This window comes from Manihot esculenta, chromosome 7 (genome assembly GCF_001659605.2).
Source record: "Manihot esculenta cultivar AM560-2 chromosome 7, M.esculenta_v8, whole genome shotgun sequence".
In the NCBI taxonomy this organism is placed as follows: Eukaryota; Viridiplantae; Streptophyta; class Magnoliopsida; order Malpighiales; family Euphorbiaceae; genus Manihot; species Manihot esculenta.
The window spans coordinates 6,863,932-6,889,228 of NC_035167.2; the positions used below are offsets into that span (position 1 = coordinate 6,863,932).

General features: G+C 42.4%; 2 protein-coding genes across 2 annotated transcripts; both read left to right on the plus strand.

Moving 5' to 3' along the window:
- The first annotated feature begins 26 nt into the window (after nt 1–26).
- Nucleotides 27–23,889, plus strand: LOC122723970 (vacuolar protein sorting-associated protein 53 A-like). Its single transcript, XM_043958104.1, has 5 exons — nt 27–82; nt 705–768; nt 1,358–1,537; nt 7,589–7,656; nt 23,461–23,889. The coding sequence occupies exons 1-5, from the start codon at nt 27–29 to the stop codon at nt 23,462–23,464; spliced, it is 372 nt and encodes a 123-aa protein (XP_043814039.1). The 3' UTR covers nt 23,465–23,889.
- Nucleotides 23,543–25,297, plus strand: LOC110618501. The gene is made up of 6 exons (XM_043958105.1): nt 23,543–23,562; nt 23,634–23,954; nt 24,033–24,159; nt 24,245–24,538; nt 24,628–24,732; nt 24,818–25,297. Exons 1-6 carry the CDS (start codon nt 23,543–23,545, stop codon nt 25,295–25,297), a joined length of 1,347 nt encoding a protein of 448 aa, XP_043814040.1.

Here is a 25,297-nt window from a genome sequence, read left to right on the forward strand (position 1 = left end):
CGCTCGTTCACTGCCGCAGGCATCCAATGTCTGCCGCCATCAAAGGTTCGCCGCCATCTATTTCAAATTTCCCACTCCACTGGTAGGTTGCATATTTCTTTTGAAATCTAGGAACTACTTGCATGCTTGAATAACTTGAACAGTGTGACTCAGGTTATACATTTTATTTTAGAAAACTAGAGAAATGAAAAGCAACAGAACATATGAACCATGTTAAATGCCTGTAGACTGGGTTATGACAAGTTACTGAAGTTAAAGTGGGTACTTGTTCTGTGCCATGCTATTCATTTGATTAGTGAGCCCTTGCATAGGGAAGTTAAATATAAATCTGTTCAGACTCTATTTGATGCAGCATGCTTATAATAGTTTGGGATAATGTTGGATTTTACTCCTTAGGTTCATTAAATCCAGGTTGCGTACCAACTTAAACACATCTAATAGACTTGTAATATTAGGCTTGTCATATCCAGGTCGTTGACCAATTAAACACATCCACTAGACTTGTACATATTACTGTAATATTAAACTGAAAATACTATATCCATTCTCTGGTTGAGATATTAAAAGGAAAAATAAGGCTAAAAAGGTTTACACCACCATGTTAGAATCTGAGAAATTAATTTTGGAAGGACCATGAATAGCATTATTTCTATAAGTGGTTGTGGTACCTGCTGTAAAAGGTTTCACATGGTCTGTCTTTTCAGGAAACAACTAGAGGGAATACTCGAAAATCTCAAAGAGAAGCCAGATGTTGGAACTTTGTTGCTGGTAAAGACTCTGGAAAACCTATATTATGAGTTCTATTATTTAATATTTTTAACCATTCTATTCTTTCCTTTCTACTTTAGCAGTGAAACCTGCAATAAGTTGTATATCTTAAACTATTTTGAACATATTGGCACATCTACTGTCTAATGTGTTGAAACTTCATCTGTTTGACCATTGTACTGATATTTGAATTAGATTAAATAACATTAAAATAAAATCTTTGCACCACTTTAACCTTTGCCGTCTTGTCTGTCTGATAATTTGTTTTTCTTGCATCCTAAATAAATTGGATTCTGTTCTGCTTAGTGCAAATTACTATTAGGGGATTCCCTTGAAGGAGTTTTCCCAGCACTTGTCTTGGGGTTCTGGAAATTTTTTTTTCTGAGTATTTGCTAGCTATTACTTGTCTGACTTAGCTTCAAGCAATTAAAATTGGAGTACCTATCCTCTACCTTTCTTTGGTGATGTTAATGAGATGTCAATGCACAGTATGATCAATATTCCTGTCTCAAGAATTCTTTGATTTCAGGATGCCAGTTTTGCATCTGCTAAGTGCTAATGCTACTTTTGTTTCAAAAATTGTGTCCAGGCACTACAACGAACTTTAGAATTTGAGGATGAATTAGCAGAAAAATTTGGAGGCCGCTCTACTAGTAGAGAGATTGGGAATGAGATAGAAGAAATTGGCAGGGACAGTAATAGTCAAACTGTATCAGATATTCGAAAAAAGTACGAAAAAAAGCTTGCAGCTAATCAAGGAGAGCCTGAAGTATGTATATTAGTCTTCCTTACAGAGTGATAAAATTTTTTCCTAATTGATATATGATTTGAGTCGAATTGCCATTTTTTATTTGTGCTAGCAGGAGAAGGATGAAATTAAAGATTTATCAGTACCAGGAGCACCAGCAGGTGCACATTTCAAGTGCACCAGCAGGTGCACTGCCAATGTGTGCACATGCTGGTGCACTTTAATGTGTGCACCTGCTGGTTTCAAGTGCACCAGCAGGTGCGCATTTAAAGTGCACATGCTGGTGCACTTGTGCACCTGCTGGTGCACTTGCCAAGTGTAATACCCGGCTCGTTCAGGCATCGGAATTCCTACCGTCCGGTGGAATCTCGGATGTCGGATTCGTGTTGCGGGGTGTTCTCAAGGTTTTCTAACATGTTTTTGTAAGTGTTTTATGGTTTTGAAAGGAAAGGGAATGAGTTTTGAAGAGAAAAGACTAAGGAGGCAAAATGCAGGTTCGGCCGCCGAAGGTAATGTTCGGCCGCCGAAAGTGCTATAGGTTCGGCTTTCGAAACTTCACGTTAGGCCGCCGAACGTTGCATGGTTTTGCATGCAGTTTCGGCAGCCGAAGGAAGGGCGGTTGGCCACCTATTTAAGCCCCGTTGACTGGCCATGGAGGGTGCTGGAAGCTCTCTTTGTGGTCAAGGTGGGGTTTAGGTTCTCCTTGGATGTTTTCATGATGTTTTCCTCCAATATTCCAAGGTTTTCATGAGTTTTCCCTTGGTTTTGAAGGTTTTGAGTAAAAAGAGTAAGTTGTGGAGCTTGAAGCTTGAGGAGCTTGGTTTCTCCATGTTTTGAAGCTAGGATCACACCAGCCAAGAGGTAAGTGTTGATCCTTATGTTTTATAGTGTTTGAAGCAAGTTTTATGGAGGGAAACGGTAGAGTTGCATGGTGAGGTGCAAAGGATGTTTTTGAGGGTTTTTATGCATGAGTATGTTTATGTGTTATGGGTGTTGTTTGTTGGGGGTTTTAGGTAGTTTTGGACCCCTTTGTGCATATATTTGCGTATATGCTTGTTATGTGTGTTGAGATGCATGTTTGAGTGAGGTTTGGGGGAAGTTGAGCATGAGGTGAGCTAGGTTCTGCCTAACTAGAGAACCCAGCTTCGGCCGCCGAAGGAAGGTTCGGCCGCCGAACGTGTTGAGGAGGTGGTTTCGGCTGCCTCAACCTGCCCCCGAAGGATTGGACTTTCGTCTCTGGAGGGGAGGTTCGGCCGCCGAAGGTGCCGCCGAAGGTTAGAGACTTTCGTCTCTGGAGTGTGTTTTGGCCCCCGAACCTTACTCCCGAAGGCTTCGGCCGCCGAAAGAGGAGATTCGGCCGCCGAAAGTAGGCGAGTTTCATCTCTGGAGAGGACATTCGGCCGCCGAACCTGCCGCCGAAAGTGTCCTGTCCAGCCTTCTTTTGCATGCTTTGTGTGGTTCTTCTAAGGGCTTTTAGGGGTTGGTTTAGGGAGTTGGTTTAGAGTTATGTTAGCATTGTTTGGCACCTCATGTGAGTCCACCTGTGTAGGATCGGACCTGAGGCGAGGTGTTTAGCTCCAGTGTGAGCGTTGGCCCAGAGTGAACTACAGCTTGGTTTCAGGTGAGTAGAACTAACTATGCATGTTTTAACGTTATGTTTAAAGATCATGACAGTATGAGCATGAGACACGCATCATGAATGCCATGTGATTCTAGGTTGTAACGCATTAGAGATCACGAATATGTTGCATTGCATTATTATTGTTGATGGGATGGACCAAGGCGATCTCAGTAGCCCGTTACCTGTTATGTCTAGATAAGACCTTTGGGAGCTCCGCGTTAGGGGCCGGGCTCTAGTACATGTAGTGACCTGGGAGTCCGTAGGACCGGGCACCGACAGAGGGAGTTCTGGGATCATGTCTAATCCGAGATGTGAGATGTTTGTGCTGTGACACATTCCATGAAAGCATGTAATGAATGAACTGTTTTATGGTTTCTACTCACTGGGCTCTAGTAGCTCACCCCATTCCCTTAACCCCAGTTTTGCAGGGCCAGAGTTCAGCAGAGAGAGAGAGAGAGCTATGGGAAAAGCAGAAGTTCAGCTTGGGTTGTTGTGTTGGGCTGTCATAGTACAGCTAGGTTGTGATAGAGTGGCCTGTAAAGATGCTTGATGTATATGTGTATGCAAGATGATGTAAAGATGAAAGGATGATATGTTCTACTATGTTTGTATGTTTGTTTGTATAGTTTAGTAGTGGACATGATGTATGGACATGATATGTGAGCATGATGTATAAACAGGTTATGATGGAAAAAGCATGTTGTCCAGAGAGAGAGTATAATGAGATAATGTCTAGAGATGTGTTTTGCCCAGTGTTTGCTTAATCCCTAGTATATGCATGTATCCTGTTTTACGTTTCTTAATGAGAAATGTGTCACGCTAGGCTTAACAGATGATGTGTTGCTAAAACTCCAGTGATCAGGGAAGAAAGGGTATAAAATCCCTTGACCCAGCTGAGAGGGAAGAAAGGGCAAATCCCTTGACCCAAATGGAAGAAAGGGCAAATCCCTTGACCCAAAACAGAAGCTAAGGCTAGCCTGTATTATGTTGGCCCTACGAGGATGGGGTCTATGTTTTTCAGTGTAGTAGGAGATCACTTGTAACGACCCGAAAATCGGACCGCTACCGGCGCTAGGATCCGGGTCGACTTAAGGCCGCCGGGACCCGTAGCAAGCCAAACATACATCCTGGAAACCTGTTTAATCACATACATGATCAACAATCATACATAAAATTTAAAACTTTTCTTTCATCATCCAACTCAACCTGAACATAAACTGTACATAGTCATAATCATCATTATGATCCCTCTGTGGGATCTCATCAATGCCCCAATGGGCAAATACATCATGAGATGAGTTGGCTTACATCTGTATCATCAAATATCTAAGATCATGCATCAACAAGGGATTACAATACTCATAGGGTCAAGCACATCTATAACCTTAATATATCTCATTACATAACATACTGAAATCTCTTACATTACATTATGGTACAACTGTCATGTCCACAATCTAACTATTACATAGACATACTTCAAAACTCTGGCTAACCTCCTGGTCTACCGTGTACCTGCACATCTGGGGTTAGGGGAGAGGGGTGAGCTACAAAGCCCAGTGAGCAGAATAGTGAAAACATATATTAAAATTTCATGCCATTATGTAATGCAACACATCACAATTAATCACATCTCGGATGGTATTGTCACCAATAGTCCTCTACATAGTCCAACTGTGCCGGGATGTAGAATGGGTACAACCGGTCTTTCCCTTATCATAACATATCATAACATACCAATGTGCCAGGGACGTAGAATGGGTACAACCTGGACTTTCTCTTACATTGTGCCAGGGACGTAGAATGGGTACAACCTGGACTTCCATACCATATCATGCCATAACATCATCATATCATATGAGGACTAAAGGATCATTCAATAACCAATCCACATCAACATCAAAAATGCAATGCAATAAATTCGTGAATACTAATGCAAGCAACCTACTATATCTCATGGCATTCATGATGCATGGATCATGCTCAAAATTCATATTTCATTTATTTTAAAACTTAAGGTTTATTCCACTCACCTCTGGCTAGCTCTGAAAAACTCTGTAGCAGCTGGCTCACTGCTGGGGTCCTCGGTTCCTCGGGTCCGAACCTACACAGGTGGACTCCAATGAGGGACCAAACATACATAAACATAACTCTAACATACTCCCCAAAAACCCCCTAAAACATCATGAAAACATCACATAAAAACATGCAAGAAATGGCTGAACAGGGCACTTTCGGCGGCAGGTTCGGCGGCCGAAAGTCCCAGACAGAGGCGAAACTCATGCATGTTCGGCGGCACCTTCGGCGGCCGAAAGTGCCAGACAGAGACGAAAGTCTCCTTTCGGGGGCAACTTCGGCAGCCGAAAGGCCTGCCTCCCCAGCCATGTTCGGCGGCCGAAAGTCCCTTCGGCTGCCGAACCTGGTTTCTGCCAAAGGGCAGAAACTCGGTTCCTTTATGCACATTTGCCTCCCAACTCTCAAATCATGCATAAACTTGTTCTAAAACATGCATACACACCATACATCACACCTAGGGGTCTCAAACTATCATATACCCCAACTACAACACTTCAAACACACAAAAATCAACATACATTGTTCATTAAAACATCAAAACCCATAAACTCATCAACAAGCCTAAACATGCATCTCTACCCATAGAACAACTTAATGCTTGTTTAAAACACATAACAAGGGTGGATCCGAGCTTACCTCTTGAAGAAACGAGAGGAAAGGCGATCCTAGCTTGGAGATGGAGAGATTGAGCTCTTTGAACCTCCAAGTACCCAAAACTTGCTCTTTACTCACAGATCTTCAAAACAGAAGTTAAAACCCGTGAAAATCAGGGAAGATCTAAGGAAAACGCTCAAGATCGAAGGAGGGGTGGCGGAGACTCACCTTGGCCATCAACGGGGGAGAAAAAGCTCGCCCGTGCGGATCTAAGGGACCCTTTTATAGGTGGCTGGCCAGGCCACGTTCGGGGGCCGAATGTGCCTCCGCATGCACGCCATGTTCGGCGGCCGAACTTGACTTTCGGCGGCCGAACCTGGACTTCCCTCACTCATGCTTTCGGGGGCCTAACGTGCCTCCAAAACGCATGCATGTTCGGCGGCCGAACTTGACTTTCGGCGGCCGAACCTGGGTTTTCCTCCAAAGACTTTTCATGCAAAAACTCATTTAATTTTCATACTTAAAACCATGAAATACTTTAAAACATTTTATGAAAATATGTTTCTACCCTACTAGAGGCTTCCGACATCCGAGATTCCACCGGACGGTAGGAATTCCGATACCGGAGTCTAGCCGGGTATTACATCACTGGTGTAGGCCTTTACGGCTGTGGTTTTAAGGTTAAGCCTGGTGGTTTTCCAGAAAAGGGTTTAAAAGCTAGTGTTCTAGTGGGATCATGTGTGGGATTAATCAGGTAATCAGAGTTCAGTTTAGGCTTGCTACGGGTCCCGGCGGCCTTAGGCCGATCTGGATCCTAGCGCCGAGCAGTTTGGAGCCGTTACAGAAGGGTGGCGGTTTCCGGGCTGTTACACCAAGTGCACCAGCAGGTGCACTGCCAATGTGTGCACCTGCTGGTGCACCAGCAGGTGCACATTTCAAGTGCACCAGCAGGTGCACATTTAAAGTGCACATGCTGGTGCACTTGTGCACCTGCTGGTGCACTTGCCTTGTGCACCTGCTAGTGCACTTGCCAAGTGCACCAGCAGGTGCACTGCCGCACCTGTGTGCACCTGCTGGTGCACCAGCAGGTGCACATTTCAAGCGCACCAGCAGGTGCACATTTAAAGTGCGCATGCTGGTGCACTTGTGCACCTGTTGGTGCACTTGCCAAGTGCACCAGCAGGTGCACATTTAAAGTGCACATGCTGGTGCACTGCCAATGTGTGCACCTGCTGGTGCACTTGCCAAGTGCACTAGCAGGTGCACTGCCGCACCTGTGTGCACCTGCTGGTGCACTTTAATGTCTGCACCTGCTGGTGCACCAGCAGGTGCACATTTCAAGTGCACCAGCAGGTGCACTGCCAATGTGTACACATGCTGGTGCACATGCTGGTGCACTTGTGCACCTGCTGGTGCACTTGCCAAGTGCACCAGCAGGTGCAATTTAAAGTGTGCACCTGCTGGTGCACTCGGCCAAGTGCACCAGCAGGTGCACAAGTAAATACACCAGCAGCAGGTGCACTTCGAAGTGCACCAGCAGGTGCACTTCAAAGTGCACCAGCAGGTGCACTTTGAAGTGCACCAAGTGCACAAGTAAATACACCAGCAGGTGCACATTGGCAGTGAAATTGAAATCTAATTGCATTGTGAAATTTTTTTGGTGCATGTGTTTGAATTTACACTAAGTGTGCGTGGATAGGTAGATATTCCAAACATGATGCATTTTTTATATGGATGATGGCTGAATACATATACTGATTGCTATAATTTCTCATTAACAACCTAACCAACCTAGTTATACTGCCCCGCCACCTCCCCCTCCAGTAGAAGATACTGCCATTGATATCAGGCAAGTTCAAATTTATGTTAATATTTTGTTCCAAAATGAATGTAGTTATCAGATTATCATTTTGATATAATGCACAATTTAATTGTTGGTTTTCAGGCTCTGTTCGAATATAGGGTTTATAAGTTATTTATTTTCATATCAGCATATTTATTGTAGTTAATATGACTGCTGAAAGAAGTTGGACGTATGCTCGTCTCATAGACGGTTTACTGAATCCCAGATATTTAGAGGGTATCAATGAATTTATAGAGAAAGCTAAGACCTGCACAGAATATTTAAATGGCGATCAGATCCGCTGTCCTTGTAATCGATTTAAGTGCCAGAACCGTAGCTTTCAAGATGAAAATACAGTTAAATATCATTTAATGAAGCATGGTTTTGTTCAAAATTACCTTGTTTGGTATTTGCACGGTGAAACTGAAGTGCATGACGGATATGGTGATACAGATTTAGACATGTCTTATGGTTCTGACAGTGTTAATAGCCCAAATTTCAATCGTTTTGAGGACATGGTCATGGATGCAACAAGCTGTCATGTAATGCATAATGATACATATGAGATGCCAAACTCGGCTGCACAGAAACTGTATGATATGTTAAATGCATCTAAGCAAGAACTATGGCCTGGCTGTGAAACTCACTCCCAGTTATCAGCTGTTTCACGTTTACTAAATCTGAAGGCGGAACATCATTTCTCAGAACGGTGTTTTGATCAGATTTGTGAACTCATGAAGGAGATGTTACCGAGTGACAATGTCATGACGGACAACTTTTACTCAACAAAGAGACTAGTCCGAGGATTGGGGCTTCCTGTACAAAAGATACACTGTTGTGCGAATGGTTGTATGATTTTTTGGGAAAATGATAAAGAACTTACACGATGCAAATTTTGTGACCATGAAAGGTTCAAACGCCTGAAGCACAACTTGGGGAAAGGGAAGAGTCAAATACCATACAAAAAGATGTATTACTTCCCCATTACACCACGTTTGCAAAGACTTTATGCGTTATGTATTACAGCTAAGTATATGACTTGGCACAATGACCATGCAACTGAGAATGGGGTGATGCGCCACTGTTCAGATGCTCCTTCTTGGAAGCATTTCAACCAAACTCATCCAACCTTCGCACTGGAGGCCCGAAATGTCAGACTTGGCCTTTGCACTGATGGATTTCAACCATTCAGTCAATCTGGGCAACAGTATTCTTCATGGCCAGTAATACTAACTCCATACAATTTGCCACCAGGTATGTGTATGAAAGATGAGTACATGATAGAGCCAAAATTAGACCCATTTTCTATGTTTATATTTATGTCAATTTACACATTTTCTACCTAACTTTGTGGTTTTTGTCTTATTTTGTAGGAAATGGAGCAAAATGGTAATTTGGCTAAAATGGCCTTAATTCTGCCCAAAAGACAGCAAAAGAGAATAAGCATGGTTTGCCCAACTTGATTGCCCAAGCCAAGGAGAAGCTGAGATAAAGAGGAAAAAGTGATAAAGTATGCTGTCCAGACTGTTTGCCCAAACAGCACTGGGCAAACAGCAAAAGAAAGTCAGAAACAGAGCATATGCAGCCAACAGTGATCCCAGACAGCCTGTTTGCCCAAACAGCGTCGGGCAAACAGCACCAGCAGGCAGAAACCAGCAGAAATCTGCCAAACTTGCTGACCAGGTCAACACGAATCCCCACGCACTCCAAACACGTGGGACAGCTCAGAAACACCTGTGTACACCTCAGCAAGCTCTCCTACATATTCAGGAAACCAAGAAATAAAAAGACAAGAATGCCCTTCAAGAATTCAAGACTAAATAGGAAAAAAGAGTCCCAAACTAAAAAGGAAACTTGGGGCAGCCTCTTCAGCTATAAAAAGGGATGCAAACCAGCAAAGAAGACATCCGGGAATCCTTGGATCATCTTTGGATCACCACACTTTCGGCAGAGCCACACCAGCAGCTGCGCCCTTGCGCCAGCCCTTCTTTCTTTCTTTTCTTGTTTTCTTTCTTTTCTTTTATGTTAGTTTCAGCCATGAGTGGCTGAAACCCTTTTGCTAGTTGAAGAATAAGGTGAAACTTTGGTTGTTCATGGATTATGAGATCTGAACCTTTGTGTTAATCTTTTATTAATCAATATTTATGCAATTTTGTGCTTAATTAATTGTTGCCTTGTTATCTTAATCAAATTGGCCTATTGATTATTGATTGCAAAGTTATAAATCTGTTTGTTTGGATAATTCTTAGTCCGTAATTGCTGGAATTGTTCACACACAAGAACACTTGGTGTAAAAAACCAAGAAATTGCATAATCTAGCAATATCACCATGCTGATGGGTAGCTAGAATTAGGTCTCTCTTTTTCTTAATGCAATCAACAATTGTTTGTTGCCTATGGCCCAAGGACGTTCCTTGGCAATTTGTTGATTAGTGATTGATTAGAGGACGTTCCCTAATTGATCTAAGCTTAAGGAGGGATTTGGTTGGTGAGAAGCTTCTTCCACCTCCTAAACTAATTTATTGAACCTAATAAAAGAATCTTTTGTGTCAATGATCAATCCCAACAACTAAAGTGGATCCAATTCTTCAACTAGGCTTTTCTCATTATTGATTTCTCTTTACTTTATTACTTGCTTTACTTGCTTGCTTTCAATTCTAGTTTAGACATCAAATCTTCAAAACCCCCAATTTTACTTTTATTGTCTCTTTATTTACTTGGTCTTGATAAGAAGAATAAATAGTATTGATTCCCTGTGGATACGATCCCTTTGCCACTGTCTACAAGTTATTAAATTGTTGGTAACCAAAAGGGTTATTTTTGACCGGCCTCGACAACCGACTGTCAAAAATTGGCGCCGTTGCCGGGGAATCAATTTCACTAATCTGTTTTTCTTTCATGACCAGGTCTGGACGCAAGGACATTCAACCTCACGATCCAGAAATTGAGCGCACATCAAGGCAACTAAAGAAGAGGAACCAAGCCTCAAAAGCATCCACATCAACACCTGCTGTCCAAACAGCCCCTGTTGAAGCCTCTACTGTCCAAACAAGGACAGCAACTACTGTGAACAGTGCTGAACCAGCAATAATCCCAGCACAACCCATTTCTGCACCAGCAGAAAATCCTGCAGACCAGCAATTTGCAAGACCAGCAACTGTTCTGTTTGCCCAAACAGGACAGTCCCCTGCTGAAATCACCCGACCAGCAACTGCTGTGTTTGCCCAAACATCATCTTCTGTAGCACAGCCCACTGCTGTGTGTGCCCAAACAGCGGCTGAGATGGCAGAATATAACATGCAACCTGCTGCACCTCAACCTGCTGTATATGCTGAAATTCATCCAGAAAATCAACCAAACTATGCACCAATGGCTGAACCTCAAGCACCAGCTGCTCCCCATAATAGACATGCTGCCCAAGGCCAAATAATTCAGGAAAATCCAGCAATTAGGCCCCAAGAACAAAGAGAAAGAACCATGAGGGAGTTAGCAACACCCATAGAAGATCACGCACCACTTTGCATCGCCTATCCGCCTCTGACAGTTCCCTTTGAACTGAAATCAGGTTTGATTCATCATCTCCCTAAATTTAGAGGTTTGCAAAATGAAAATCCACACAAGCACTTGAAAGAATTCAACATTGTCTGTGCATCTATGACACCTCAAGGTGTTTCTGAAGATCATGTTAAGTTAAGAGCTTTCCCTTTTTCATTAGATGACTATGCTAAAGATTGGTTGTTTTATTTGCCACCTGGATCTATAACTTCATGGGGTGATATGGTCCAAACCTTTTTGGACAAATACTTTCCTCCATCTAAGTCAATTGGCATAATAAGAGAAATCACTAGCATAAGACAAAAACCAACTGAAGACTTATATGATTATTGGGAAAGGTTTGAAAGACTTTGCACAGGTTGTCCACAACATGATATGTCAGACAGGTCACTTATGCAATTCTTCTATGGAGGATTAACCCCTTCAGAAAGGAAATTTATCGACGTAGCTTGTGGAGGAACCATTGCAGGCAAAACACCAAGAGAGATGAAAGAACTAATCTCAACTCTTGCAGCCTCATCTAGGCAATATGGAGAAGAAAAGCAAAGAGGAGTCCATGAGGTAAGTACATCCGCTTTTGAATCTCAGATTTCAAAACTAACTTCTCTTGTGGAAAAGATTGTCCTTAGCCAAGCTCAACAAGCTCAAGTAATTCCACCGCCTAGGCCATGTGGGATCTGTGCCTATGAAGGCCACCCAACTGATCAATGTCCCACACTCCAAGAAGACCATCACCAAGCCAATGCTATTGGAAGGTACAACAACCAGCCTAGACATGATCCATACTCTAATACGTACAATCCTGGTTGGAGAGACCATCCCAATTTCAGCTATGGGAAATCCAGCAATACTCAGAATTACCAAAATTACCAAAGAGGCCAAGGTCAACCAGCACCTTCAAGATCAGACCAGCACCTTGAAAAGATAATGGAGTCCTTCGCAAGTACTTTGCAGACCATCACTCAGCGTCTGGACGGATTGGACACGTCCGTTAGAAGAATTGAATCCCAAGGTAAACTCCCATCTCAAACTGAAACTAACCCAAGGCAGAATGTCAGTGCCATCACTTTGAGAAGTGGAAAAGAACTTCAAGAAGTCAAGGCTGATGATGGAGGTTCGGAATTGCAAAGCCAAACAGCTAAGAAAGAATTGCCAGAAACGGAGATAGACTGCTGTTCGCCCAAACAGACTGGGCAAACAAGCAGACAGCATGAAGGCAGAGACAGTCTGCCTAAGCAGACAGAGCATTGTTTGCCCAAACAGACTGGGCAAACAACACCAGCATACCAGCAGCAGAATGCGAAACAGCAGCCAAGCTTCAAGATTCCTCCTCCCTTTCCAAAAAGGTTTGAAAAATCACAAAAAGAAAAAGAAGAAAGAGAGATCCTTGAAACCTTTAGGAAGGTGGAGATTAACATACCCTTGCTTGACGCGGTTAAACAAATACCAAGGTACGCAAAATTCTTGAAAGAGTTGTGCACCAACCGAAGGAAGCTTGCTGAGAAAGAGAAAGTGAGCGTGGGAGAGGTAGTTACTGCTGTCATAAAGAGAAAAATACCAGCCAAGTGCAAGGATCGGGGAATGTTTGCTATATCTTGCAAAATTGGCAATGTTGGCATAAAAAAGGCCATGTGTGACTTAGGTGCATCAATTAACGTTATGCCTCTTTCTATCTATAACTCTTTGAATGCAGGTGCACTTAAGGACACAAGAGTGGTTATTCAATTGGCTGATAGATCCGTGGTATACCCCAAAGGCGTTCTCGAAGATGTTCTAGTCCAAGTGGACCAACTTGTCTTTCCAGCTGATTTCTATGTGATTGACATGGAGGAAGACAATAGCAACACCACTTCAGACATATTGCTTGGACGACCCTTCTTGAGCACGGCCAGAACTAAGATCAATGTGCATGATGGCACATTAACCATGGAATTTGAAGGGGAAGTAATAAAATTCAATGTTTATGATGCTATGAAATATCCCCATGACATGCCCCCCGTTTATGGTTTAGACATCATTGATTGCTTGAGTCAAGAAATTTTTGATATGGATCAAAATGATATGCTAACCAATGATTTTTGTAGGGAAGACAGCCAAGAAGATGAAAGAAGCCAAATGGAGCTGAACCGGACAGCAATGGACTGCTACATGCAGAAAACAGATTGTTGTTTGCCCAAACAGACTGGGCAAACAAGCAGACAGGAGGCAGAAAAGGCAGACTGCTGTTTGCCCAAACAGCCAGCAAAGGCAAAGAAGGCAAACCTCTGTTTGCCCAAACAGGTTCAGCAGCCAACTAAGACAGAATGCAGACCACCCAAGTCCATCCAGCAAGAAAAACTCAGTTTGCCCACACCATTTTCCCAAACAGCAAAGACAGAACACCGTTCACCTGGGAAAACAGCAGAAAAGCAACCAGCAGATTACTGTTTGCCCAAACAGTATGAAAGGGGAGAATCCAGCACAGCAAGATTTCTGGCACAAGTGAGTTGCTGTTTCGCCAAACCACTAGCAGAGGAAAAGGAGGCAGAAGCTTGTTTGCCCAAACAGGCTATGCAGATTGTACAAGAAAATTGCTGTTTGCCCAAACAGCAAGAGAAGGCAGACTCCTGTTTGCCCAAACAGCATCCAGCGGAACAGAAAGGTGCAGAACCAGATTTGAAACCCCTTCCTGGACACTTGAAATACATGTACCTTGGAGCTAAAAAGACACATCCAGTGATAGTGTCAAATCAATTAAGTCCACATGAAGAAGAGAGCCTCCTACAAGTACTTAGAAAGCATAAAGGAGCCATTGGATGGACCATAGATGACATAAAAGGAATTTCACCTGCCACATGTATGCATAAGATACACATGGAAGAAGATTGCAAGCCTGTCCGAGACGCTCCACGGAGGCTGAACCCCCCCATGATGGAGGTGGTGAAAAAGGAGATAATCAAGCTCCTTGATGCAGGAATCATCTACCCAATCTCTGATAGCAAATGGGTAAGTCCTGTACATGTAGTCCCAAAGAAAACTGGAATCACCATTGTTCCAAACTCCGAGGGAGAACTCGTTCCAACTCGTGTTCAGAATGGGTGGAGAGTATGCATGGACTATAGGAAGCTAAATACAACAACAAGGAAGGATCACTTCCCTTTACCTTTCATTGACCAGATGCTAGAAAGGCTTGCAGGAAAGTCACATTATTGCTGTTTGGATGGATATTCAGGATTTTACCAGATTCCAGTGGCCCCAGAAGACCAAGAGAAGACAACCTTCACTTGTCCTTTTGGTACCTTTGCATTTAGAAGAATGCCATTCGGACTATGCAATGCACCTGCCACCTTCCAGCGATGCATGATGAGCATATTTTTCGATTATGTGGAGAAAATCATTGAAGTCTTCATGGATGACTTTACGGTGTATGGTAACTCCTTCGAAGAATGCCTTGCCAATCTGGAAAAGATCCTACGGAGATGCCTTGAATCAAATCTCGTGCTTAACTATGAAAAATGCCACTTCATGGTTAACCAAGGCTTGATCCTAGGCCATGTTGTTTCAGCCAAAGGGATTGAAGAGGACAAAGCCAAGGTGGACACCATAAAAAATCTACCTTACCCCACAAATGTTAGAGACATCCGCTCCTTCCTTGGCCATGCAGGATTCTACAGAAGATTTATAAAGGATTTCTCCAAAATCACCCAACCATTATGCAGATTGCTCCAACTAGATGTACCATTTGATTTTGATGCAGGTTGCAAGACGGCGTTTGATCTGATCAAGGAATTACTAGTGACTGCCCCAATCATTCAAGCACCAGATTGGAACTTGCCCTTTGAAATCATGTGCGATGCAAGCAACTACGCCGTGGGGGCAGTCTTGGGACAACGAGTGGGCAACACACCCCATGTTATTCACTATGCATCCCAAACTCTAGACGCTGCCCAAAGCAACTACTCAACAACAGAAAAGGAGCTCCTAGCCGTTGTCTTTGCTTTAGAAAAATTCAGACCATACCTCCTAGGGACCAAAGTCATAATCTACTCAGATCATGCTGCTTTGAGATACTTGATCAAGAAAAAGGAGGCAAAACCGAGACTCATTCGGTGGATCTTACTATTACAAGAATTCGACCTAGAGATTCGAGACAAAAGAGGGAAGGAAAACCTCGTGGCTGACCACCTAAGCCGAATTCTTGATTCTGAACCTTGTGCAATTAAGGAAGACTTTCCTGACGAACATCTGTTTGCTTAAGTCTGATAAAAAAAAAAAAAAAAAAAAAAAAAAAAACCCAGAGATATGTGACCGTTTGCCCAAACTGACAGGGCAAACAAGCCAGGTGTACAGAAATCAGTGTCATAACTCATTTCCAGGTATTAACTATTTTGCAGGTAAAGGCTAGATGACCAACCTGTTTGCCCACACAAGCTGAGCAAACAGCAGAGATGACTCAGAAAAAGATTGGCAGACTTCCAGACAGCACCACAAAATCACTGATCGACCAGCCTGTTTGCCCAAACAGACTGGGCAAACACCCAAGGCAGCAAAAGCAACAAAGAAGAAATCCTAACTAGGGCAGTACCTTCTTCATCTTTATTCAATGTTCCATTATGCCCTTGCATAACAACTCTTCTTCTTCTCAAAACTTCTTGTTGCTGCACAAAATGGACAAAACCTTTGCATTTTCTGCTGTCCCACTGCATGACAGCATGTTTGGGCATCACACAAACAGCACTAGTGGGCCAACCAGCAGCATACCAAGCTGTTTGCCCACACAAGCTGGTCAAACACCTGCAGCAGGTCAGCAAGCAGCCTATATCAGTAGGCCTACCAACCAGCAGTCCACCACCAAACAGCATATCTTGCCACCTGCACGCAGAGACAGCTAGTTCACCCAGCTGTTTGCCCAAACAGCACTGGGCAAACAGCCACACCAGGGAAGTACCAGTTTTTCTTTTTGAACTTTAATTTTTCCATACATTGAGGACAATGCATGAGCTAGGTGTGGGGGGTGCACATCTCTGAATTTTGATGCTTCATGCATTCTTTTTTATTTCTTTTTAGTTCATTTATGCTTTAATTTTTAATTAGCACACATTAGGCAAAATTTTTTCATTTTTATGCTTTCAATAATACACACACAACCACAACCAACCTTCTTCTTCTTTTTTTTGGTTTGCTTTACTCAAATACATAGGCTATGTTGGATGAGCCTTCTTTCCATGACCCCATTGATGTGATAACTCTTTAAACCTAAGTTGAATCACTTGTAGTGAGTTGCATTCATTTTTGGGAATTTCCTTTTGAATTGAATCCTTGAGCTTGCCATGGTGAAAAATATATTGATGACCCTCAATCGATTGAGAAAAAAAATTAAATTTGTGTGAATGAACTTAATGTGACTTGATTTAGCAATTGGTGTTGATTTGCCCAAATCATTGAGAGAAAGAAAATTCAGCAAAGGCAAAGACCTCAAAAGCACAAATTGAAAATTGTTCTAATGGTCAAAAGACTATGAACAAGGCTAGTAGCCACTTGGATAGGTGATCAACTGAAAACCTAAACCTTCAAATCAAAAATAGGTTGGTGACCTTTCCAAGCAAGATCTAAAGTGCAAAAGCCTGAATAAAGTACTTCAAGGTAAGGGCAAGTCAATCCAAAAGCTAGAAAAAGTCTTAACATATAATGTCCATGATCTCTCTTGAGGAAAACAAATCCTAGCCATGGTAAGTAAAGGAAGACAAGGAAAAGAGGAAAGTAACCTTGGTGCATGCACACTTCACTACAATGCTTCAAAATAGGTGTCTAGAGTAAGAGCTTAAGTAGTAATAAGGATCTAGAGTAAGAAAGCTTATTTGACTAAACCTATTTGCTTGAGGACAAGCAAAGGGCTAGGTGTGGGGGTATTTGATAGAGCCAAAATTAGACCCATTTTCTATGTTTATATTTATGTCAATTTACACATTTTCTACCTAACTTTGTGGTTTTTGTCTTATTTTGTAGGAAATGGAGCAAAATGGTAATTTGGCTAAAATGGCCTTAATTCTGCCCAAAAGACAGCAAAAGAGAATAAGCATGGTTTGCCCAACTTGATTGCCCAAGCCAAGGAGAAGCTGAGATAAAGAGGAAAAAGTGATAAAGTATGCTGTCCAGACTGTTTGCCCAAACAGCACTGGGCAAACAGCAAAAGAAAGTCAGAAACAGAGCATATGCAGCCAACAGTGATCCCAGACAGCCTGTTTACCCAAACAGCGTCGGGCAAACAGCACCAGCAGGCAGAAACCAGCAGAAATCTGCCAAACTTGCTGACCAGGTCAACACGAATCCCCACGCACTCCAAACACGTGGGACAGCTCAGAAACACCTGTGTACACCTCAGCAAGCTCTCCTACATATTCAGAAAACCAAGAAATAAAAAGACAAGAATGCCCTTCAAGAATTCAAGACTAAATAGGAAAAAAGAGTCCCAAACTAAAAAGGAAACTTGGGGCAGCCTCTTCAGCTATAAAAAGGGATGCAAACCAGCAAAGAAGACATCCAGGAATCCTTGGATCATCTTTGGATCACCACACTTTCGGCAGAGCCACACCAGCAGCTGCGCCCTTGCGCCAGCCCTTCTTTCTTTCTTTTCTTGTTTTCTTTCTTTTCTTTTATGTTAGTTTCAGCCATGAGTGGCTGAAACCCTTTTGCTAGTTGAAGAATAAGGTGAAACTTTGGTTGTTCATGGATTGTGAGATCTGAACCTTTGTGTTAATCTTTTATTAATCAATATTTATGCAATTTTGTGCTTAATTAATTGTTGCCTTGTTATCTTAATCAAATTGGCCTATTGATTATTGATTGCAAAGTTATAAATCTGTTTGTTTGGATAATTCTTAGTCCGTAATTGCTGGAATTGTTCACACACAAGAACACTTGGTGTAAAAAACCAAGAAATTGCATAATCTAGCAATATCACCATGCTGATGGGTAGCTAGAATTAGGTCTCTCTTTTTCTTAATGCAATCAACAATTGTTTGTTGCCTATGGCCCAAGGACGTTCCTTGACAATTTGTTGATTAGTGATTGATTAGAGGACGTTCCCTAATTGATCTAAGCTTAAGGAGGGATTTGGTTGGTGAGAAGCTTCTTCCACCTCCTAAACTAATTTATTGAACCTAATAAAAGAATCTTTTGTGTCAATGATCAATCCCAACAACTAAAGTGGATCCAATTCTTCAACTAGGCTTTTCTCATTATTGATTTCTCTTTACTTTATTACTTGCTTTACTTGCTTGCTTTCAATTCTAGTTTAGACATCAAATCTTCAAAACCCCCAATTTTACTTTTATTGTCTCTTTATTTACTTGGTCTTGATAAGAAGAATAAATAGTATTGATTCCCTGTGGATACGATCCCTTTGCCACTGTCTACAAGTTATTAAATTGTTGGTAACCAAAAGGGTTATTTTTGACCGGCCTCGACAACCGACTGTCAGTACATGTTCCTGACAATTATAATACCTGGTCCCAAGAATCCGAAAGAGAAGCTTGATGTGTACATGCAGCCATTAGTGCAAGAATTGAAAGAACTTTGGGCAACTGGTGTTAATACTTACGATGCTTTCCAATAGAATAATTTTACTATGCGTGCTGCATTAATTTGGACTATAAGTGACTTCCCTGCTTATTCAATGCTCTCAGGGTGGAGCACTGCAGGACGCACTGCATGTCCCTACTGTATGGAAAACACAGATGCATTTACATTACGAAAGGGGGGTAAACAAACATGGTTTGACAATCATCGGAAGTTCTTGCCTGACGACCACCCTTTCCGTCGAAACAAGACATCTTTTATTAAAAACAAATGTGTATCGAAGTCACCACCGCCAATTAGAACTGGGGAATACTTGCTAAAAGAAATTGAGCAAATTGGGTTGAGGCGGGTTATAGACATTGACAGTCATGAAATAAATTGTCGGCTTTCAAAGATAACTGGTTGGCGTAAGCGGAGCATATTATGGGATTTGTCATATTGGTCTTCAAATATGATTTGCCACAATCTTGATGTCATGCACATTGAAAAGAATGTATTTGAAAATATTTTTAATACAGTTATGAATGTGGAGGGGAAGACAAAAGACAATATAAAATCAAGGGAAGATTTAAATGAAATATGCAGGAGACCAGAATTGAAGAAAGATCCAATTAGCGGGAAATATCCAAAAGCATGTTATTGTTTGGATAACCAATCGAAGGTGATACTGTGTGATTGGCTTAAAACACTCAAATTCCCTGACGGATATGTTTCCAATCTAGGGAGATGTGTTGATAGTCGGAAGCTTAGACTTTTTGGTATGAAAAGCCACGACTGTCATGTTTTCATGCAACGAATTCTTCCTATAGCTCTCAGAGAGTTCTTACCAAATAATGTTTGGCAACCAATAACAGAGCTTAACAATTTCTTTAGAGAACTCACCTCAACTACACTTACTAATGGGGACATGCAACGGTTACATGAACAAATTCATGTGATCCTTTGTAAGCTTGAACGAGTTTTTCCTCCAAGTCTGTTTGATTCAATGGAACATTTACCAGTACACCTTGCATATGAGGCATTAATTGCAGGACCAGTACAATATCGGTGGATGTACCCATTTGAGAGGTACACGTACTAAATATTTACTCACACTCCTTACCATGATGAATTACTTAGTAAACATATATAATTTTTGTTTCCACACACTAGGTACTTGAGAAAGTTAAAGAACAATGTTAAAAATAAAGCAAGGGTTGAAGGTTCAATATGCAATGCTTACTTGGTAGAAGAAGCAAGTGCATTTTCTGCTCACTATTTTGAAGCACATGTAATGACCAGACATCGAAAGGTTCCACACAACTTGCATGAATTTGTATCTGATGATGACATACCAGGTAAATTAAGCATATTCAAATGCACAGGTAGAACTATCGGAAAAGAAAAATCCAGATATATGACTGAAGATGAAATCCAAGCCGCTCAAACATATATTCTATTAAATTGTCCAGAGGTGAAAACATATATTGAGTAAGTATTGGTATGTAATACCCGGCTAGACTCCGGTATCGGAATTCCTAGCGCCGGTGGCGGTCCGATTTTCGAGTCGTTACAGAATGGTATCAGAGCTATTAAAACACATTAACACTATGCTCTATGAAATGCATCATAACACATAGAGACTAACCTCTAAAAGAGATGAGGATATTGCCGGAGCATGGACTCCCGTGTCTCCCAAGTGCATTCTTCAATATTGTGGTGGTTCCAAAGGACTTTCACCATTGGGATTTCCTTGTTTCTTAACTTTCTGATCTGAGTGTCAAGAATCCGCACTGGCTGCTCAACATAGGTGAGATCCTCTTGGATCTCCACATCAGGCTCACTAAGAACCTTGCCCGAATCTGACACGAACTTTCTCAACATAGAAACATGGAAAACCGGATGGATTCTCTCCATCGAAGCAGGTAAATCCAGCTTGTACGATACATTCCCAATCCTCTGCAAGACTTCGAAGGGTCCGATGTACCGCGGAGCCAGTTTACCCTTCTTCCCGAACCGAACCACTCCTTTCATTGGAGACACCTTGAGCAATACCAGATCCCCCTCCTGAAACTCTACTAGTCTCCTGCGGATGTCTGCATAACTCTTCTGTCTGCTTGCAGCTGTTTTGATTCTTTCTCTGATCATGGGCACCACCCTGCTGGTGATCTCTACTAATCAGCAAGGTTGACTGGAGTACCACCTGAGGATGAGGGCATGAGCGCCCGTCCTCCTACATTGCCTAGGGCAATGTCAAGCAGGTCCAACAGGGACAGAGTAGTAAGAGACCCTAGAAGGTCTCTGGATCTGGGTAGAAGCAGATCAGTCAGAGGAACAGTTCAGGGAGGAGCGTCAGAGGATATGGGGGATGATATGGACGTAGAACAGAGAAGGGATGGCAGTTTGGGAGTCAGTATGTCAGAAGAAGGGATGGGAGAATCCCAAGGAGGCACTCAGGCCTCGGGATTTGTACAGCCACCTCACTACCCACATTTCTCACAACATCCCGGGTATTCGATGGGAGGTACATCGGATTACCCTAGTTTCACCCCTTATCCCACACAGATGCCATACCCACCATACTACCCACCATACTCTCAGTACCCAATGTATCCACCTCCACCCTACTATCCAAATCCAGCAAACCCTACCTCAGAAAATGTTGTACCACCTCCACCACCTGCAGAACCAGCAGCCCCAGTTGCTCAACCACCTAGACCTAGCTCAGTCAGTGGGAGCAAGGTTAAGATGACAGACTATATGAAGCTGGGTGCTCCCCAGTTTGAAACCGGTAATGATCCGTTCGTGTACTTGGAGCGGGTCAAGGCAATTACAGATGAGATAGGGGCGGATGACAGTAGAGCCATTCAGATGGCCGGGTTCACGCTTAAGTGCAAAAAGGCACGGGAGTGGTTCAAAAATTATGTGAACCCGAGAGTGGACAGCATGACTTGGGAAGAGTTTGCAAATGAGTTTGCAGGATGGGCTTTCCCTGATAGTTCAAGGGAATTGAAGATGATAGAATTCGAGCAGTTGAGGCAAACTGATGACATGAGTGTAGACGAATATACCGACAGGTTTATGGAGTTGCTGCCATTTGCAGGGCAAGACCTTAGCACAGACCAGAAGAAGTCGAGGAGGTATATCATGAAGCTCCATCCCAGGTATTCCTCCTTGGTACAGTCAGCAGATAGAGAGAGTTTTCACGCCATAGTAGACATGGCTAGGAGAATGGAGGCTAGTGCCATTATTCAGGGGACAGTTAAACAGACAGTGGCACAAGCTTCTGGTTCTAAAACTCCGGGAGGGGGAAGGGTAGATCCCTCTACCTTGAGTGCAGCAGCTTCAGGCAGTAAGAGATAGAGTAAAGCACAGTTATGGGACTTGAAGACCAGGAGCCAGAGGAGGCCCTGGGAAAATGGTAAGTAATGTATGTTCTGACAGGAAAGACCAGGACCCCATTCTACAGGCCTGGCACAGAGTTAACTTGGACTAATTGGTGACGAGTTCGCCCAACCCTTATGTGAATTGTTTATGTTATGATTGATGCCATGCTTTGTATGTTAGTTGAGGAACATTCGGGGACGAATGTTCTTAAGGGGGGGAGAATGTAATACCCGGCTAGACTCCGGTATCGGAATTCCTAGCGCCGGTGGCGGTCCGATTTTCGGGTCGTTACATGGTAGTTATACTAATAGTCTAATACCTCTTATATTGTACATTATTGTTAAACATTACTTGTTTCTTTGTATGTATAGCATTTATGTGGAGCGAGTAAAGTCGACACAACCAAATATCACAGATGCAGCTGTTGATGAAAAACTAGAGAGAGACTTTGTCAAATGGTTTTACAAGTATGCCCATGAATCGCCAAACAATGTACAAAATCAGCTTATACAAGATGTGGCAAAGGGACCACTCAGAAGTGTCACCACTTTTAATGGGTATTGTATTAATGGATGTAAATTCAACACAATCAATGGAAATTCAAGTAGTAACTCAATGAATTTTGGTGTATGTATAAAAGGGAGTAATTACAGTTCTGAAGAAAGTGACTACTATGGACAGTTGGTCGAGGTGTTGCGATTGGAGTATCCAGGGCTACCAATTAAGCGGACTGTACTTTTCAAATGTGACTGGTTTGATCCAACACCAAATACGGGCACCAAGGTGCACCGACAGTATAGAATTGTTGATATTAACAATAAGCGTAGATACAGTAAGTACGAGCCATTTGTATTGGCCTCTCAGGCAACACAAGTCGTTTATGCTTCATACCCGAGCAAGCGTCGTGACAAAAATGATTGGTGGGCTGTGATGAAAGTTAAAGGTAGACCCGTTGTTGAAGTATCTCAAACGTCTTCAAAGACATATGAACCTTTTCAAGAAGATGACATAGATTATGCTGAAGTAAATATCGATGATATTAATCAACAACACTGCCTGAATGATCCTAGCGGAGGAATGACTGAGATTCATGATGACGTTTCGATAGATGAAGACGAATTCCTTAGTGACCCTGATTCTGATGCAGATGCAGACGGTGATAATGAGTACAATTCATATGAATCAGACTAAATTCATCTATATACTAAAGAAGTTTGGAGTTGTATATTTCTTTTATTACTCAGTGAGTACCTTAATGCATTTGTATATATTTAATATAATGTTTATGAACTTTATATTATTTTTGACTATGACATTTTTTGTTTATTCACAGATGAGGGGACGTGGAAGGGTTAGCAAGCCCAGAGGACGGGTTCAACTTCCTGCAAGTGCAAGTCAAGAGGACGCGAATACAGATGACGGATAAGAGCATGAGGCGCATATACCACGGGCACCGACGGGACTTGGGGATACGGAACTTCAGATATGGGTACCACTTGCATCCAGTGTACAGCCATCTCATATAGATCGATCATATACACCAGTTACACCATCTGCCGATGCACAGCTTCCCCGTCCCCTTCCACCACCTCACCGTCACAGTTTACATCCTCACCACCCTACTGCAGCTCCACGACCACCGGTATCACATACACATTCACCTCATTCTGCATCCCCTTCTGGTACTGCATCCGCTAGAGGGACAGGATCTGCATCAGTATCTACTCCATCATCTGCTCCTGCATCTGCTCCAGCATCAGCTGCATCGACCACTGCTGTAGGCGGAACACAGTCATTCAGACAGACTATTTCACTCATTAACAACAGGTAATAATTAATTGTTTATTAATTTACAATATTTTAAATGTTACCATTTACTTACTCAAAATTATCTTGTTCATGTAGTTTGCATCCGTCGGAGATGTGCAGCCGCAGGATAACTCTGATAGTGAAAGAAAGATTGGTCGAGGAAGGCCACTGTTGGAAGACTGTGCCCAATGAAACCAAGGAGTTTTATTGGCAGGAATTCAAGGTGAAGTATATTTATTTTATCAGTTTATCATCTATTTATGAACTGTTTAATTACTATCTAATCATAAAATGTAATCTTTTTGCAGAAATACTTTCTATGGGACCAAGCAATTGACAGCTTGGTAAAAATTGCCTGGCAGAAAAAGGCAGCTGAGCGATACAGGGGCTTAATGTGGGAAATCCGGAAAGGAAAGGCGAAGAATCTTGCAACCCCTGATTATGTTTTGAGGAAGTGGCAGGAAACTTGGAACACTTCTGAATACAAAGAGAAGTGTGAGAAGTTTTCTGCCAATAGGCGCAGTGAGGCTGGAGGTTCAGGATCTGGCATTTCCAGGCACGCATGCGGTTCTGTTTCACAGTACACCCACCAGCGGAGGATGGTATTTCTTATAACTTTTATTTTATAATTATCTTCTTATAAATATTTTGGTTCGATGACAAATGCTACAATTCTTATAATTGGTAACAGAGGGAAAGACTAGGCAGAGAACCACATCCGCATGAGCTTTTTGAGGCCACACATAAGAGAAAGGGGACGGAGGAGTTTATTGATGCGAGATCAAAAGCTATTTATGTAAGTTCATCTTAAATGTAGTTATTAACAATTTTGATTGACGTAAATTGTTTTACTTATATGTTACTTTAAAATTATAATGCAGGATAAATACGTACAGCTGAAGGAGGCTGCTACACATCAACAGGAGGGAAGCAATGAGCCAACGCCCATAAATGAGGCCCAACTGTACTACGAAGCGGTTGGCGGACAGAAAAAGAGTCGAGTTTATGGGTTAGGGTCCCAGGCCTCAGCATATTTTCATAAGCCATCTCATTGTTCTGCATCATACACGTCTGCACCCCCAGTGGATCCTCCTACAATTGAAACAATGAACAGGATGCAGAATAAAATTGATCGGCTAGAGACAGAGAATAGTCGAATTACCACAAGGCTGGACGAGTTGCAGACGTTTATGCATAGGATGATGGCACAACAGGGTATTGGGACATCCACTCAGACATCTGGTCCTACGGAACCTCCAGCTCCGTCTCCACAGCAGCGGCGTGATGATACTCCTGTCATTGGTGATCATCATACAGATAGTGATGATGATACAGATGATGAGCTAGCTAGTTTAGTTTAG